A 15710-nucleotide genomic window follows, 5' to 3' on the forward strand; every position below is an offset into this window, starting at 1 on the left:
GGGCCCTCATGCACCTCTCCAGCTCCTGGGCAGACACTTGTCCATGGGCCAAGGCATCCCCATCTTGCAGCTTCTTTCTCATCCTCCATGAAGCTGGGCCCCCAAACCCCAGCCCCTACACAACTTGAATTTTCAGAACTCGGTCTTTGCTTAAGCAGTGCAGTCTCTGCAAGATGCTTCCCACTCCCCAGTGCCACCTCCAGGGCTCAGCTCAGTGGCACTTTCAGAACACCAGCAGACAGTCCACTCAGGGGGTTCTCCTTCCTGGGAGAGGGTTTTGTGGACTTCTTTGCAGGGACCTGGTATACAATCTATCTTCTCTCTCCTATGGAGTGTATTCACTGTCGTGGGGTCAGAAGCCCTTTCCTAGCTCCATGCTCCTGAACCCTCCCTCAAGAAAAACCCCACCTTTCGGAGCCTCAATATCTCTTCTGGGGCTTATTCATTTCACTAGCTTTTCCGAGGGCAAATGGGGGCTGTGCAAACACTGTGAATGGGGTGAGTTCCCACGAGAGGAGGGGACCACCACACCTGATCAAAGGGGTCTACTGGAACATAAGTCCCCAAAACGCACCTTCACCTTTTACGGACCTCACTGCCTCCTCCTTTCCCCACCCTGGATCCTTAATTATCTAGCCTCCCGTCCTACCCACCCATCCTCCATACACGGGCCTCAGGGGACTGTTTCTTGTTTGCACCGATGTCACTGGCCCCCACGGTCGTGGGGCTAATCACTTACTCCAAAGGGTTCAGCTGTCCTCCCTGAGTGTCTTCCCAGTCTCAGCTTCCTCAAAGTGGAGGCTTCTTTGGCTTGGAGACTGTCCCGCGTCTCCTCTGTACCCCCAATACTGGGTCCAGCAGAGCTCACAGTCACCATCCTCGGCGCGGAGGGCTTCTTCTGGTACCCGGGATCGGCGGTGTGTGTGTGTGTGGGAGTTTGCCAGAAGAGCTGTCTCTCAATTTCCCACCCCAAGCGAGAGGGGGAGGGGTGTGGCTGGGAAAAGCCTCCACACTTGGCTTTGGGGGGGACAGTTGGCGGGTACTTGAGCACGAGAAAATAGGGTACTTGGAGCATCAGCAGTGGGAGGTGAAGGGGGCAAGGAAATCTCCCTAGACAAGTACTGCAGTCTTCCCCTGCTTCCTCCCGTGTTGTACCCGGGCCCCGAGAGGCATAACAAGACCGCGCGGGTGCGTGGCTGGAAGGCGGAGGCCCCCTAGATGTCCTACCTCGCGTCACACTGCCCCAGCCGACCACGTGAGGGCGTGCCCTGTGTTAGTTCGGACAAATTAAAGCTGGTCCTGTGGGCAAGCCTGGGGCTCCCGGGACGCGGTCATGGCTTAGGTGCCCGTGAAGCACTCTTGGCTGCCGGACGCAAAGCTCAGAGCCTTGGGGCCTCCCCCGGAACCCGCGCTATTCGCCCCCAAACCTGATGCCCCCCTCCACTAGCGCTCCAGCAGCCTAGGGTTCACTCCTCCGTTCCCTAATGGCGGGCCCTTCCCGGGCGCAGGACGCTTCTTCGCGGCGCCTCGGGCTCGGGGCCTGCCCGGGTCGCAAAGGTGGATCACAGCAGTGCGGGGGAGGGGCGGTCCAGGAATCCAGCAGCCGGGGAAGGGGCTCCAAAAAGCACAAGTCAGGGCTGGCTCGGACCAGGCTGTTGTTGTTCTCAACGTGGTCCGCCGCGGAGCTATAAAAGAGGAGAGGGGCGCCCTCCTCGCCAGAGCGCAGCGCGCACGCCCAGCGGTTTCTGGCAGCGGTAGCAGCAACCTTCCTAGACAGTTTTTCGGCTTCGACCCGACTACCCCAACGCTTTCCTCGGCTCCCGCCCAGGCCCGGCCCGGGACGCCCGCTCCGGCTGGCCGGGTCCCCACCCCACCCCAGCCCTGCCGCCCGGCCCTAGGCCCGGCCGCGGCCGCTCCCGCCTGGAGCCGCCGCGCGCCCCCAGCCCCCCGGCACCCCCTCGGCCCCTCGCCTTCCTTTTTCCCGCGCGGCCCCCGGGCTTCCGCGCTCCTCCCGCCACCAACCCGCTCGCCACCATGTCTGTGGAGCTCGAGGAGGCCCTGCCGCTGACTACAGCCGATGGGGCGGCCAAAAAGGCAGCTAAAGCTGGTGGTTCGGCGGCGCTGTCTCCGTCTAAGAAGAAGAAAAACAAGAAGAAGAATCAGCCTGGCAAATACAGCCAGCTGGTGGTGGAGACCATCCGCAGGCTGGGCGAGCGCAACGGCTCGTCGCTGGCCAAGATCTATACGGAAGCCAAGAAGGTAGCGTGGTTCGACCAGCAGAACGGGCGCACCTACCTCAAGTACTCCATCAAGGCCTTGGTGCAAAACGACACGCTTCTGCAGGTGAAGGGGACCGGCGCCAATGGCTCCTTTAAGCTCAACCGCAAGAAGCTGGATGGCAGCGGTGAGCGGCGCGGGGTCCCGGCGGCCGCCACTGTACCCGCGGCCGCGGTGCACAAGGCCAAGAAGGCGGCCCCAGGCGCAGCCGGCACCCGATGCTCAGACCAGAATCCTGCCAAGAGCCAGAAGCCTGAGAAGCGCTCGCACAAGAAGGGCGTCGCCTCGAAGGACAAAGGCGGCAAGGCTAAGGCTGCGGCGGCTGCGGGCAAGAAGGTGAAGAAGGCGGCCAAGCCCAGCGTCCCTAAAGTGCCGAAGGGCCGCAAGTGAGCGCGCGGGCCTGCATGGTCGGCATGGTGTTCGATTTTTGTACCCCAAGTGTATGTAGTTTTGTACGGTTACCCCGGTCCGGGCCGCTTGAGCGCAGCGAAGGGCCCGGGGTCGCTCCTTCCTTCCCATCCCCCGCCCGCCGTGGTAGCTTTTTTTTGTGTGTTTGCTTTTAGATTTTGAAACGGCTCTGGCGACGCCTTCATTGGCTCTTCGCCGGTGGCAACGGCTGTCACTATGGTTACCGGCCTCTAGGCGCCCTTTCCGGCTCCCCATTCTCTCCCCCTTTGGGTGTGCGACAAACAATCGCGCGGGCCTACGCGGCGCTTCCCTTCATCCTGTTAGCCTTTTGGGGGGCACAATAAATCGTTTAAACCTTTGAACCGCTCTTGTTTTCTTACGAGTGAAATAGGAATGGGCGTGATCGGAGCGCATCTTGAATGGGATGATGGACTTCCAGGAGTCCTCCACAGGCTTCATCCGTTAGGGAGGTAGGCCAGGAGCTCGGAGTGGGGGTGGGGGGGCTGCTGATTGACTCGAAGGGATCCTCAGGAGACAGACCTGGGAGTACAGTTGGAAAGATGCTGGCGATAAGCTAGTCCGGTCCCGACAAGGATCCTCCCTCCCCACCATGGTGTGGGGGAAACGGAGCTCTTTCAGGGTTAACTGATTAGGGCCCCTCAGCTTTTACAAAGGCACATCAGGGTGGGCTTTCTCACAGACTAGTTATTCAGAGTTCTGTGTGACTTTATGTTGATGTGGCAGAGATAGTGGGGATGAGGCCCTGGGCTCTGGCTCACTGATCACAATCTGAGGTGTGGCCTGAAAGGCACTGATCCTCTCTGTTGGCCAATCTGGAGGGCTGATGGACTGGAGGGTTACTGGGAAAATTGGGAAGAATGACCCTCAGCCCTGGAATAGTTTGTCCAGTTGGGCAGCAGGCTGAGGCCTATTCTGGTATGTTCCTATGAAAAGAACCCCGCAAAACAGGTTTTAGACAATCCTAAAACCTAGGGAATGTTCTAGAACAGTGGGCAGTACATATCAAGCTGGGCAGGCTTGGGTTGAGGTTAGGTGAGAAATGCAGAGGATCTTTTGGTCCCTGTGTAGGAGACTATACAGGTGGTGGGTGGAGGAAGGGCAATATGTTGGGAGGAGAATGAGCACCACTGGGGAAGAGCCCCTGGCCTGCTGGTAACCCTGAGCCAAGCATGGCAGCTACTATCCTTCCTTGGCAGACAAAGTGGGGTCATCACAGGGCAGATTGCAACCACTTACCACCTTTCAGACCCTAAATGGGGCAAGTGGCCACTCCACTCCCTCTTTAAGTCTCTTAATGTTCTGTGTGGGGGCTCCTCCCACTGCTTCCTGCCTCAGGGAACTGCAGGCCCAGGTGCTAATGTTGAGTCTTACCTGTCTCCTATGTTGTGCCCAGAGGACACAACAGTGGGTAAAACCAGCACAAGTGCCTGCCCTGCTTGACCTTCCCATCACACACACTGCTTAAAACATAACATTATTCTCTAGGCAGAAGTTCAGAGAGAAGATGGGTTTCTGACCTGGGTGTGGAGACTTGTAACTCTTGGTAGCAGGAAGCACTGTTATTAGGGCAGAGGAGGAAATGTGATGTTAGACTTAGCTGTGGCTGTTTTGATTCTGGGGAACTGGGCATCCAGGAAACAGGTAGGCCTCAGTTAGAGACTGGAACAGTAGTAGGCCAGGGCTGACAGTTCCACCCACCCTGCCAGCCCATGTCCTGGCCACTTGCTGATTAGTAACAGCTTCATCTACTTTGCAGCTTTGACTGCGGGGGAGGGGAGGGCAATGTGCTCGGTTCCAAGCTGTAAAGACATTGTGTCAGCCCAGGTCCTGTCCCATACTGCCTGCAGGGCCAGCCAGCAGGCTACCAGTAGCTAGAGACCATGAAAGGCCTCAGCCTACCCAGGATTCTGTGGCATGCTGCTCCTGACCAGTCAAATGTGATTCCTCAGAATTCACCCTCCTTCCTTAAACCAGAAACCTAGCCCAGATGCCACCTGGGCTCACTCCAGTTGTCCAAGTCAGAATCTGGGGCTGAGGCCTGGGACTTGGCTTTTCGATCAGCTTCCTGGTGGCTCTGAGATTCAGAGAGGGTTGGGAAGGGCTACTGCAGGGGACCTTGGCACTTGCATACTGCTCCATCCTGCCCAACAATTCACACTGAATTTCATCCCATTCTTGGAACCCTCCCTAACCAAAACCACCCACCCTGATGACCAGTTGTCCTTTAAGGATATCCAGTGAGCTCCAGGATTCCCCCAAATACCTTTTCAGGTCATCCTTATTCCACATTGCCTTTCCATATTTCCCACCAAAGTCCTCCCTTTACTGCTCACACCTCCTGGCTCTCCCAGTGGCCTCCTGCTTTGATGCTGCTGCACCCCTATCTCCTGTCACCCCCTCTCAGTTCCTTGATGACTTGGGCCCCTAGCTTGCTGTCTACACCACCCTAAGGCTTACCTTAAGTGGACCAGCCCTTGGGGCAGGCCTCCCACTCTTCTCATAATAAAGAACAATTTAATTTCCCCCTGGGGATACTACCCACCCTACTCTTAGGCCACATGGCTCTGGGAGTCTGACCTCTTCAGTCCCAGGGATGGTTGTGTGACCCAAAGACATAGCCAGCCTTAGCAACTCACCCAGTTAACTCCCATGGACCAAACTAACTGAACCTGTCCCTCTGCCAGGGCAGGGCTTAACACTGAAGCACAAGACCTGTTGGGGAGGTCTGAGCACTCAACAAAAGGGTACGGAAATCTCTGTGTCCCAGGCATCAGACTAGGTGATGTTACTTAATGAGGTGCTCTGTAAGTCATAAGGCAGCAACTGCTATTGGGGCCACTTGCACTTGCAAAAGGGGTAGTGACACTTGCAGAGGTATTGGGAGAACAGATTGCAGTCTCATATCAAGGGCCTAGTCCACAGCTGTTCATTCAGCACATACTAGCCGAGCAGAGGCAGGGATGGAGACCTATTAGAACTGCTCCCTATTCTGGAGGAGCTCAGCCACATGAAGGACAGATAAACCAGGAGCTTCCAGGTAAAGACATTCCAGGCCGGAGCAGCACAAGCACAGGCCCCCAGGTATGGAAAAAGCTCCTGAGTTTGGGGAATGGTGAAAGCAGCGAGTCGACTGAGAGATCATGAGGCAAGAACTGTCAGTGTGTCTTTAGTTTCCCATATCAGAGTTCAATGGAGAAGCAGAACCAAAAGGGATATAGGCACACACCTATCTATTTGATTTGCTAAAGGGAACTGGCCTGCAGACTTCACACTTGTGGGACTGATTAAGCAGTTTCTGTAAGTCTGGATCTCTGACTGATGCTGGAGCTTGAGGTACCCAGACAGGAGGTACAGATCATGAGGCTGAAATCCAGTAGCACAAGCTGTAACCCCAGGATGGAATAACACGTGTCCATTCTTGTTGCCTCTGGTGATGAGGGTTTCCTTCAGAAAAACTGAAGGAGAATCCATGGAAAAATATAATTTCAGACCTAGTTGCTACTCTACACCAAGGAGGTACATCAGCAGGTCAGCAACCAAAATGGTTGCTTCCTTCCAAATCTGGCAAGTATCTGCCCTGTGACCCACCCTTCACAGAAAACATACATGTAAGGGAGTTCTGGGAAATGTAGTTCAGTCTAGACAAGCTGACCCATTACGAAGCCATTATAGTTCTCCGTTATAAAATGGGTCTGTGTGTGATGAGGATGAGGGGAGACCAGACCAGGGTCTCACACACAGAGGTGCACAGGAACCAGGCCAGACAGGGCAGTTTGGCCAACTGGAAGACAGACTGCAGCTAAATGGGGGTAGTGACTACCCAGTCCTGATGATTGTTGCTAGGTATTAGGTTGGAGCAAAAGTAATTGCAGTTTTTGCAATTATTTTTAACCTTTTAAACCGCAATTACTTTTGCACCAACCTAACAGCATAGTGGCTCAGTGTGGACAGAGTTTCCCATTTTTTCAGAAAGCACCTCATGAAATGTTTCTAAATACTCCCTCCAGAGGCAGAGGGAATGTTGTGTCCTGGGCCATTCAGGTGTGTGGGAGAGTGCATCAGCCTGGCAGTGGTCTCACAGGAGGCTTGGTCATCTGAGGCGAGGCACCTCTCAAGAATTTTTTATGTGGAAACTACAAACTTTAATTTTTTTGTGAAACCTCCCATTTTTAAGATGTGGGCACAAAAATATATTCTATCTCACTCCTATTAGGATAGCTACTATAAAAAAAAAAAAAAGAACAAGTGTCGGTGAGGATGTGGAGCAACTGGAACCCTTGTGCATTATTGTGGGAACGTAGGATGGTGGAACTGCTGTGGAAAACAGTATGGAAGTTTTTCAAAAAAATTAAACATAGAATTACTATGACCCAGCTTCTGGGTATACACCCAAAATAACTGAAATAGAATTATTCACAGTAGCCGAGAGGTAGAAGCACCCCAAGTGTCCAACAGATGGATAAACAAAATGTGGTCTACATGTACAATGGAATATTATTCAGCCTTAAAGGGGAAGTGAATTCTGACACATGCTACAACATGGGATAAATCCTGTAGACATTATGCTAAGTGAAATAAGCCAGACACAAAAAAGACAAATACTGTATAACTCCACTTATATGAAGTATCTAGAAAAGGCAAATTCATAGAGATAGAAAGTAGAAGGTGGTTGTCAGGGGCTGGGGAGAGGAGGAAATAAAGAGTTAGTGTTTAATGGGTACAGAGTTTCAGTTTTGCAAGATGAAAAAGTTCTGGAGATTGGTTGCACAACAATGTGAATATACTTAACGTTACTGAACTGTACACTTAAAAATGGTTAAGTCGGTCAAGTTTATGTTATGTGTATCTTACCCCAATTAAAAATAAATACTGTATGGGCCAAAGAAAATCATGTGTGAGCTCAGTGTGGCCTGCAGTCTCCCCTTTATCACTCGATCTTCTATGAGGGTCCTTCTGGCTGCTTCACAAAATAAGCCTTGGATGGTGGTGTCCTGAAGAAGACTGAGACAAAGGAAGCCTTAAATGGTGAAAGCCAGACACCCAACCTTCCGGTCTTGAGGGTCTGCACCAGAGGTAACAACCTCTCCATGCAGAGATCAGGATTCCAGAGTGTTGTGCAATGCACCCTACAGATACGTGCTTCCAGAGGCCCACCTTTTCTTGCCCACCTTCTGTTGCCTTCCTCCCAGCTCCTATCTTTCTCGTGGCTGCCTCCATTAGGGGCTAAGGAGTGTGGTAATGGGGCCCTGCCCCAGCCTGGCTGCCCTTTAAAATTTGTGTTGTTCAGCTTGATGGTCCAACCCCTTTCACTGATGCTTCCAGTTTTTCCAACTAATCCTCTAACTTCTACTGCCCACTGGGAGTTTTGCCTGCAGAGCCTGCAGCATGCCTCCCCTCCCTGAAGACCTGGGATGCAACGTTGGGGGGTAGGGGGTCCTCATCTATCTCCATATGAGGGACACCAGCCCAAATGCAGGTTCCGAGTCTCCATCAACCAGCATCTGTTGCTCTGGGTCTTCCATTGGGAGTTCGATTGTGAGCACCCACTCTCATGATTCAAAGATGGGCAAACGAAGTCTCAGAACAAAGGACTTGGTCAGTTTTTCATGTACTGGGAACCCTCCCATACAACCTAAGCCAAAGTTCCTTTCCCCAAGGAATGAGGTTTCACCCTTTCAATCACTTGCTCCTTGCTCTGGTTAAGGGGAAGGGTGTACAGGCCCAGGTGGGGATCTAGGAGTCTGAAGCCACCCATTACTCTCTGTGGTTCCCACCACCAACCTGCCCTGTGAGCTTTCCAGGCAGCAAGCAGGATCTTGTGCAAACTCCAAGCTTAGATACCCCTCCCAAACCAGGAGCCTCTTGGATTTGTCCTCAACTTACCTATGCCAAACTGTATACCCTTGGCCAAGCCCCTCCCTTGCCTGGGTCTGTTCAGCCTCTGTACAAAGCAGGTTCGGGCTTTAGGCACATGAGCTTAGCACCTGGAGATGGATCTAGATGGACTGCAGAAAGGTGTGGAGGGTGGACACCTGCCTATTAGGACCTGGAGTGCTGGAGACCTTCTGCCTCCTCTAAGGCTACAGAGCAGGAAACAATCCCCTAAATTAGGCCTGGAATCAAGCTTGGTCACTAAGCTGGCTGGGGAGTTGGGAACAGCTGCCATCTGGGAACCCAGCCCAGAGACCAGACAGCCATATCCCAGGGCTGTCCCACCTGCCCCAGAGGAAAGCTGGGGTCCTGGCCTGACTTGGCTACACCCAGACAGGCGGAGAAGGCTACCCTTTATGTCCCTGAGATTTGTTAAAGGATAGGACTGATGCTCCATTGCTCTAGTAAGCAAGATTGAGTATCAGCAAAAGGTGGTAAAAAGGGGATTCATATGCTTAAGAAATAGGTGAAAATTTGGAGAACAATTTGGCAATACCAAGTAAAGCTCATGATCCACATAGAAAAAAAATGCAGAATGAAATACCCAAGATAACATCATTTATGTAAACCTGAAATCACAAGATATGTTCTCAGATATAACAACGTGCTTTTAACACGACACTTAGGTGAAAGTATAAAAACCTAAATGAAAACAACACATTCCTGAAGACATTCTATTCTTTCACATTAAAATGAAAAGATCCTACCAAACTGATTTACAACCCGGACAATGGGGAAATAGTAATGAAAAATAAAGGGTATTTCATTTTTGTCGCTATTAAGCCTGAAGTAAATATGATAAAAGTCCTAACAGTCAACCTTCTGGCAAGTTACATGTATTTTTAAAATCTCTTGTAAAATAACCAACACCCCATGCAAATCAGCCCAAAACAAAACTGGAAGTGATGGTAAAAGCGCCCCTGGCCCTCAGTGCACAGTGCCTGAATACTAACCACCACCACCACCAGCCAACCTTGCCTCCTCAGCTGGAAGGGTGAACGCATGAGGAATTTAGAGACAAGGAAGGCTGGTCCGGTCACCGCAGGAATCAGTGCCAGAGATCATGCCCCACCCAGGACCTGCTGTGAGGTGCCAGAGCTGCCCTCTGATTGGTGGAAATTCTGACCCCTAATTTGCATAGGTCCTGGACAAGTGTCCCACCAGTGGTAGGTTCTGTGGAAGCTGGGGCTGGCACAGCCCTATCCTGTGGTCATCTCAGCACCTGCTTCTGTCCAGCCACCTAACATTTTACAGGGCCTTGTCTCCCAGATGCCCCAAAGAGGCAAAAGCAGACCAGCCCTGGTGCTTCTGGAGATTCATCTACTCCTTCCTCCAGGATCCCTGGGAAGGCCCCCTCCTGTCAAATCAGTGCCCTGTTTGTGCATATAACTGCTTAATTGCCAGGTGTGGCACCTGGTTAATGCCTGTGACTCCTTGTCTAGCACAGGGCAGGGCATACAGTAAGTGTTCACATTCATCTAACAAATATTTGCACACCTACTATTAACATTGGGAGAAAAAAATGGTGAAAAAGCTGTCCCTGCTTTCATGAAACTAATGATCTGGGTGGGGAGAGGGACAAGAGATAACCACCCCCAATAAATATCTAATTATTAAGTAATTCAATGCCAAGGAGGGGCCTACAGAGCAAATCACAGGTGTTCTGACCGTGCTGGGGCAGACAGATGGTAAACTCCCACCCTCCGACAAGCCCAAGTCATCCTGTGTGTCCTGTTCTACCCAGATTCTGCGGCTCTGGATAGGGCTGGAGGGCTGTGACTGGAACTTCTCCTCACCCAGACCCTGTGCTCCCTGTGTAAGGACAGGGTCTTGGCCTCTGTACCCTGTTCTTCCCCCAGCCACTTGTATTTGGCAAACACTCAGTCAGGTTGATTTTAAGCTAAAGGATTCAGACAACTTCCAAGATTGAGAGAAAAGAGACTCAACAAAGAACCCCCCACTAAGTCTTTTTATTATTTCCAAAAAAGCAGTTTTGCCCACAGAAAGCCCAAAACAGCAAGATCCAGAACTCTCCCTACCTGTAGCAGCATTTTCTGAAATGTAGACAGTTTATCAAATACAATTTATTCAGAAAAAAACCCAAAGACAATGTTTTAAGAACTTAGCTGTAAAAGAGTGAAAGAGCCTAAAGGCTGAGCAGAAAATAACCTTTGCTAGCAGTATCAGGTCAGGTTGGGGCTGAGAACTGCCAGTAGGGTCAGGCTTTGAGGGAAGGTTCTACTAGTCCTACCAGGAAAGGGCTACAGACATAATGTACCCCTATGAGTTGATGGAGGTGGCCCCTCTTCTTCCTAGGCTGCTCACAGCCCCACTGTTACTGGTCATAGCCAGGATAGCCATTCCCCCATGAACTCACAACTGTCAACTAACATTGTGTTACCCTTTCCCAAAGCAATCCATAAGCACACAATGCAAGCATCTGTTACCAAGAGCAGTATTTAGTACAGGAAACCATGACCTTGGTCTCTGAAAGTCCTGCATTACTGGCTGTGAGGTCGTTTGGCCACTGGTTCCTCCTCCTTCTCTTGCTTCAGCCATCGCTCCAGGAGTCCAGTGCCACCTCTCTTGGTGGGGAATGGCCTCTTCTGCAGGGACTGGATGGACCACTGGGGCACATCTAACTCTGCCTTTTGGGGTATTTTGGGGCATTCCTTTTTGGGTGATTTTGTGGCCAGCCACTGCAACATCTTCTGGCTGCTGCCACTTGCCTTGAGATCCTAGGAAAAAGACAAATAAGCTCAAACTACCCAGCTCAAGCTCTTGGGAAAAGGCCAACTCCAAGGAAGAAACGGGAAGAGGCATTAGGTACTAACAGATTTCGAAAATGTTACTAAGAGCCAGATAGGCCCCACTAGTCAGGAGTGGGAAGAGAAGAACAACTGAGTGTGTTCCAAGGGATGCAAGGGGGTAGGGAGTAGCTCTTAGAGAAGGCTTTACAGAGGAGGTGTGTGGAGTCAGTCAGAGAAGAGAACTGGCAGGCATTCAAACATGCAGAGAATGAGGCATTCTCAGGGAAAAGAGTGCAATTCATTGTGACCAGGCAGAGTATTGAGAAATGAAGCTGGGGAGATGTGGCTTCAAACAGACCCCATGATGAGGGGATTCATCCTAGGGCTGAACAGGCTGTTTCCCTACCGTGCAGCCCCACAGCACAGCCTCTCCTTGCCTGGCACTGCTCTTCTGATTTCCTTACCTACACCCTATTCCTGAACTGACGGTTCTGAATTCGAATTATGCCACTTCTCCAGAATGTGGATTTTTCTGGAGTTAAGACCATGGTGTAAATGGGAAAGTGTCTAGTGCAAAATGAATCATTTTTAGCGACATCTAATAAAAAAGTCAGGGTTGTAGGAGTTTACAGAGAACTGAAACAAAAGAAAAAAGATAACATTGACTGTAGGTGTGGAAAACTTTAAAAACTTAAAGCAAAATGGAGGGTAGCTGTTCTTGCAATCATCATCCTTACCACTTATTGGGCATTCTAAGATGCCTGTTCTAGGAACACTCAGAGCCATGTCCTACTTCATGTCCCTCTATGCCACTTAAAAACAGTTGCTACTCCTAAACCTTTATTCCCAAATGTCAGCAGGGGCAGCTTTTTGCTCTGGAGCTCCCCCTCCCCCATTGCAGGCCTTTTGCTTGTTCACCTTCGCTTCAGAATATATCTTCTGGATGCTTACCAATTCTAAGAAATTAAAGTTTATGGCAGGAATGTTCTCAAATTGTCTTGAAGGAGAGAACAAAGATCGAAACTCCTCCAATGTGTAGTTGGGAAAGCAGAGGAACAGAGAAGAGAATAAAAATTCCAGTTGGTTAGACAGAGATACAGTTACGGTCAAGGGCTCCTTTGTCTTTCTCACAATAGCCCTCTAGATTAGGGGTCCTCAAACTTGGCTTATTACCAGACTCACCGAAAAAGCTTCTTATGCTACAGGAGCCAAGCTCAGTCCTGAACATTGATTAACTCAGAAGGTCTAGATAGAGTCTGGCACTTACATGTTGAAAGCGCTCTAAGTACTCAAAGTTATAGCCAGCTTTGATTCACTGTTCTGCTTGACCTTGCTGTGAATAAGGTATATGAATTAAAGCTCTGATTGTAAAGCTCTGGTTCTAAAAGAAAATGCTATCCTGGCAGAAGACAGAAAGCTCAAAAAGGACTGGCAGAGTCACAGGCCCCTACCTTTTTGACCAATAAGTTGACAGGAACCAGACACTCAGGAGTGTTGTTTTGGGAGTTGTTCACCACGGTAGAGACTGGATGGAAGGTGATGTTCTCTGTTGGGTGGATTAACTTCAGAGCATCCTGAGTTGAGACCTTGCCAAAGTCAAGCCATTTAGAGACTGCCTCCTCTCCATCTAATATGGCAGGCATCCTAGCCAGTGAGGTCAAGACATTGAGGATAGGGAGAGAAGACAGAGACACTTTAATTAGTTGACAGGTACCACAAATCATCACAAGGAGAAGCTCATCATCCCTCTGTGCCTCACATGCTGACTGCTGCCATGTACTCCCTGATCAACTTGACAGGGAACAATATTCAACACTAGGAGAGCCAGCTTATAAAGTTGTATGGCAAAGACAGTGAATAGTGCTAGACTGGATCTAGTGCACTCCAGTGTACCCGTTAGCAAACTGGTGACCTTTCTATGATGCTCCAGCCTAGAATTAAAGGGAAAATAGGTCCTGGAAAACTTGTCTATAAAAAATAATCTCCAGCCTTACCACCTATGACAGATTTACAGTAAGAAAGAATGAGTCACATAATTGTGAACAAAAGGAAACTATACCTCAGAAAGCAAAGAGGCTGTCTAAGACGACTCCTGATACCCAGGAAGACGTTAGGAAAGAGCCTATGTTTAGCTTCCAGTTCTATGTGCTAGGCCAATGCAAAGCATGGTACACACTTCAGTGGTGGGGTGGTACAGCTGATTTTAGGAGATAAATGCATAAACATCGATTTTAATCATTACTGTCGCTTCAACAAATCAAACATACTTCAAAAAAAAATATTTTACCGAGAGTAGGTAAACACTGTGCTCGCCTCCTCCCACGACCACATCAAAATTACAACTAAACTATGAAACAACCACCCTTGAGAACCACCTGAAGACTAGCTGAACAGAACTCCTATAAGGATATAAAGAAGCCACGTCAAGAATGGTAGGAGGGGTGGAGATGAAGAATGGGCAGGCCCCACAACCATGTGTGATGGTTAAGAATTGGGAGGGATATCTCAGCCCACACTAGGCTCCCCAGCCTGGAGCAACAGTGCCGGGAAGAGGAGTCCCCACAACATTTGGCTGTGAAAATCAGTGGGGACTCAGTCCGGGTGAGATGGACGGTTGCTGTAGACCCAGACATCCTTTAAAAGGGCCCAAACACAGACTCATTCATTCACAAATACTCACCCTAAGCTCCAGCGAAGCGACAGCAGCTTGCAAAGTACTAGGAATTTACAGGGAGGAACTGAATTGTCTGGCTTCAGAGTGAGGGCTAGAGGGGCAGCTTTCTCCCACAGGAACCACTGTTCCTTTGTTTGAACTTTTTCCCTACCCTGCTGGCAGGCCCAGGCGGGCACCAAATTTGAGTCTCCTTTAACCTAACACTGCTCTCATACCTCCATGGTGATTCGCTCAGACTCCACCCAAATTCATGGGCTGGCCCGAACCTCTTTCAGTGGCTGTTTCTTACAATTGGCCAGTCTTGGCCTTTGCTGCAGACTTTCCTTAAACCTCTCAAAAGTCCACAAACCCCAAACGAGGAGCTGCTGGCCTCGGCATGCCCTGTACCTCTTGCTAAGTGACCCCAAGCCTGGCACTAGTGATTGCTGGCCTTGGTTCATAGCATAACCACTTCCAGGCACCTGTCACCCCTACCAGGTGGCTCTAGGCCAGAAACAAGCAGCAGCTGACCTTGGACGGCACTGAAGATCCTCCCAAAAGGCCCCAGAACCAACACACCTGCTGGCTGGCTTTGACCACACCAAAGCACCACCCAATTAACATAATAAATGACACACCCAAAGGGTGGACTCAGCAGGCACCAGAGCCCTGCTAAAGTGAATCCCACATAACAGCTCTTCTGCTGTAGTCATGGCCAATCCTCACATCTGGTCAGTTGGAGGGTCAATTCCACCCACTGATGTGCCAACAGCAGTCAAGGCTGAACTACAACAAGAGAGCACACACAACCTACACAAGCTCAGGTGGCCACTGTGCCCCACAGCACACCTACTACATAACGCCACTCTACCAAGACAGGGCTGATCTTTACCTAGTACACAGAAATAAACACAGGGATGCACCCAAAATGAGGACATAAAGAAACATGCCCCAAATGAAAGGACAAAACTAAAAAACAAACAAACAAACAAAACCCCCCCAAAAAAAACAAAACAAAAGCAAATGGAGGCAAGTAATCTACTAGATATAGAGTTCAAAACACTGGCTAAAAGGATGCTTGATGGACTCAGAGGAAGAGTAGATGAACTCAGTGAGAACTTCAACAAAGAGATAGCAAGCATAAAAAAGGGCATAGAAACCATAAAAAAGAACCAGTCAGAAATGAAGAGTACAATAATTGAAATGAAGAATACATTAGATGGAATCAACAGTAGATTGGATGAAGCAGAGGATCAAATCACAAATTTGGAAGACAAGGTAGTAGAAAACACCCAATCAGAACAACAAAAAGAAAAAAAGAACCCAAAAAAGTGAGGATGGTTGAAGGCGCCTCTGGGACAACATCAAGTGTAACAACATTCGCGTCATAGGGGTACCAGAAGGAGAAAAGAGAGAGCAAGAAATTGAAAACCTATTTGAAGAAATAATGACAGAAAACTTCCCTAACCTGGCAAAGAAAATAGACACACAAGTCCAATAAGTGAAGAGAGTCCCAAACATATGAACCCAAAGAGGCTCACACCAAGAAACATCATAATTAACACACCAAAGTTTAAGGACAAAGAAAAAATCTTAAACGCAGCAAGAGAAAAATCAGTTAGTTACATAGTAGGGAGGGCCCATAAGACTGTCAGCTGATTTCTCAACAG

General features: G+C 49.9%; 2 protein-coding genes across 8 annotated transcripts in view; one reads left to right on the forward strand and one right to left on the reverse strand.

The window, feature by feature from the left end:
- Positions 1-1505: 1505 nt before the first annotated feature.
- Positions 1506-3047, forward strand: H1-10 (H1.10 linker histone). The gene has a single exon (XM_019717194.2). It carries the CDS (start codon positions 2035-2037, stop codon positions 2665-2667), a length of 633 nt encoding a protein of 210 aa, XP_019572753.1. The 5' UTR covers positions 1506-2034; the 3' UTR covers positions 2668-3047.
- A 7540-nt stretch (positions 3048-10587) lies between these two features.
- HMCES (5-hydroxymethylcytosine binding, ES cell specific) overlaps positions 10588-15710 on the reverse strand; it is a 33728-nt gene continuing 28605 nt past the window's right edge. For 4 of the 7 annotated variants that reach the window (XM_074340490.1, XM_074340492.1, XM_074340489.1 and 1 more), the window contains 3 exons: positions 12839-13031; positions 12339-12413; positions 10588-11375 (listed from right to left, as the gene is read on the reverse strand). In XM_074340490.1, coding sequence (XP_074196591.1) covers positions 11139-11375; positions 12339-12413; positions 12839-13031 — 505 coding nt within the window. In that variant the 3' untranslated portion in view covers positions 10588-11138. The remainder of the gene's footprint in view (positions 11376-12338; positions 12414-12838; positions 13032-15710) is intronic. The other 3 variants (XM_019717199.2, XM_019717196.2, XM_019717201.2) reach the window with 1 other exon arrangement.

The sequence above is a fragment of the Rhinolophus sinicus genome, linkage group LG09 (assembly GCF_036562045.2).
Source record: "Rhinolophus sinicus isolate RSC01 linkage group LG09, ASM3656204v1, whole genome shotgun sequence".
In the NCBI taxonomy this organism is placed as follows: domain Eukaryota; kingdom Metazoa; phylum Chordata; class Mammalia; order Chiroptera; family Rhinolophidae; genus Rhinolophus; species Rhinolophus sinicus.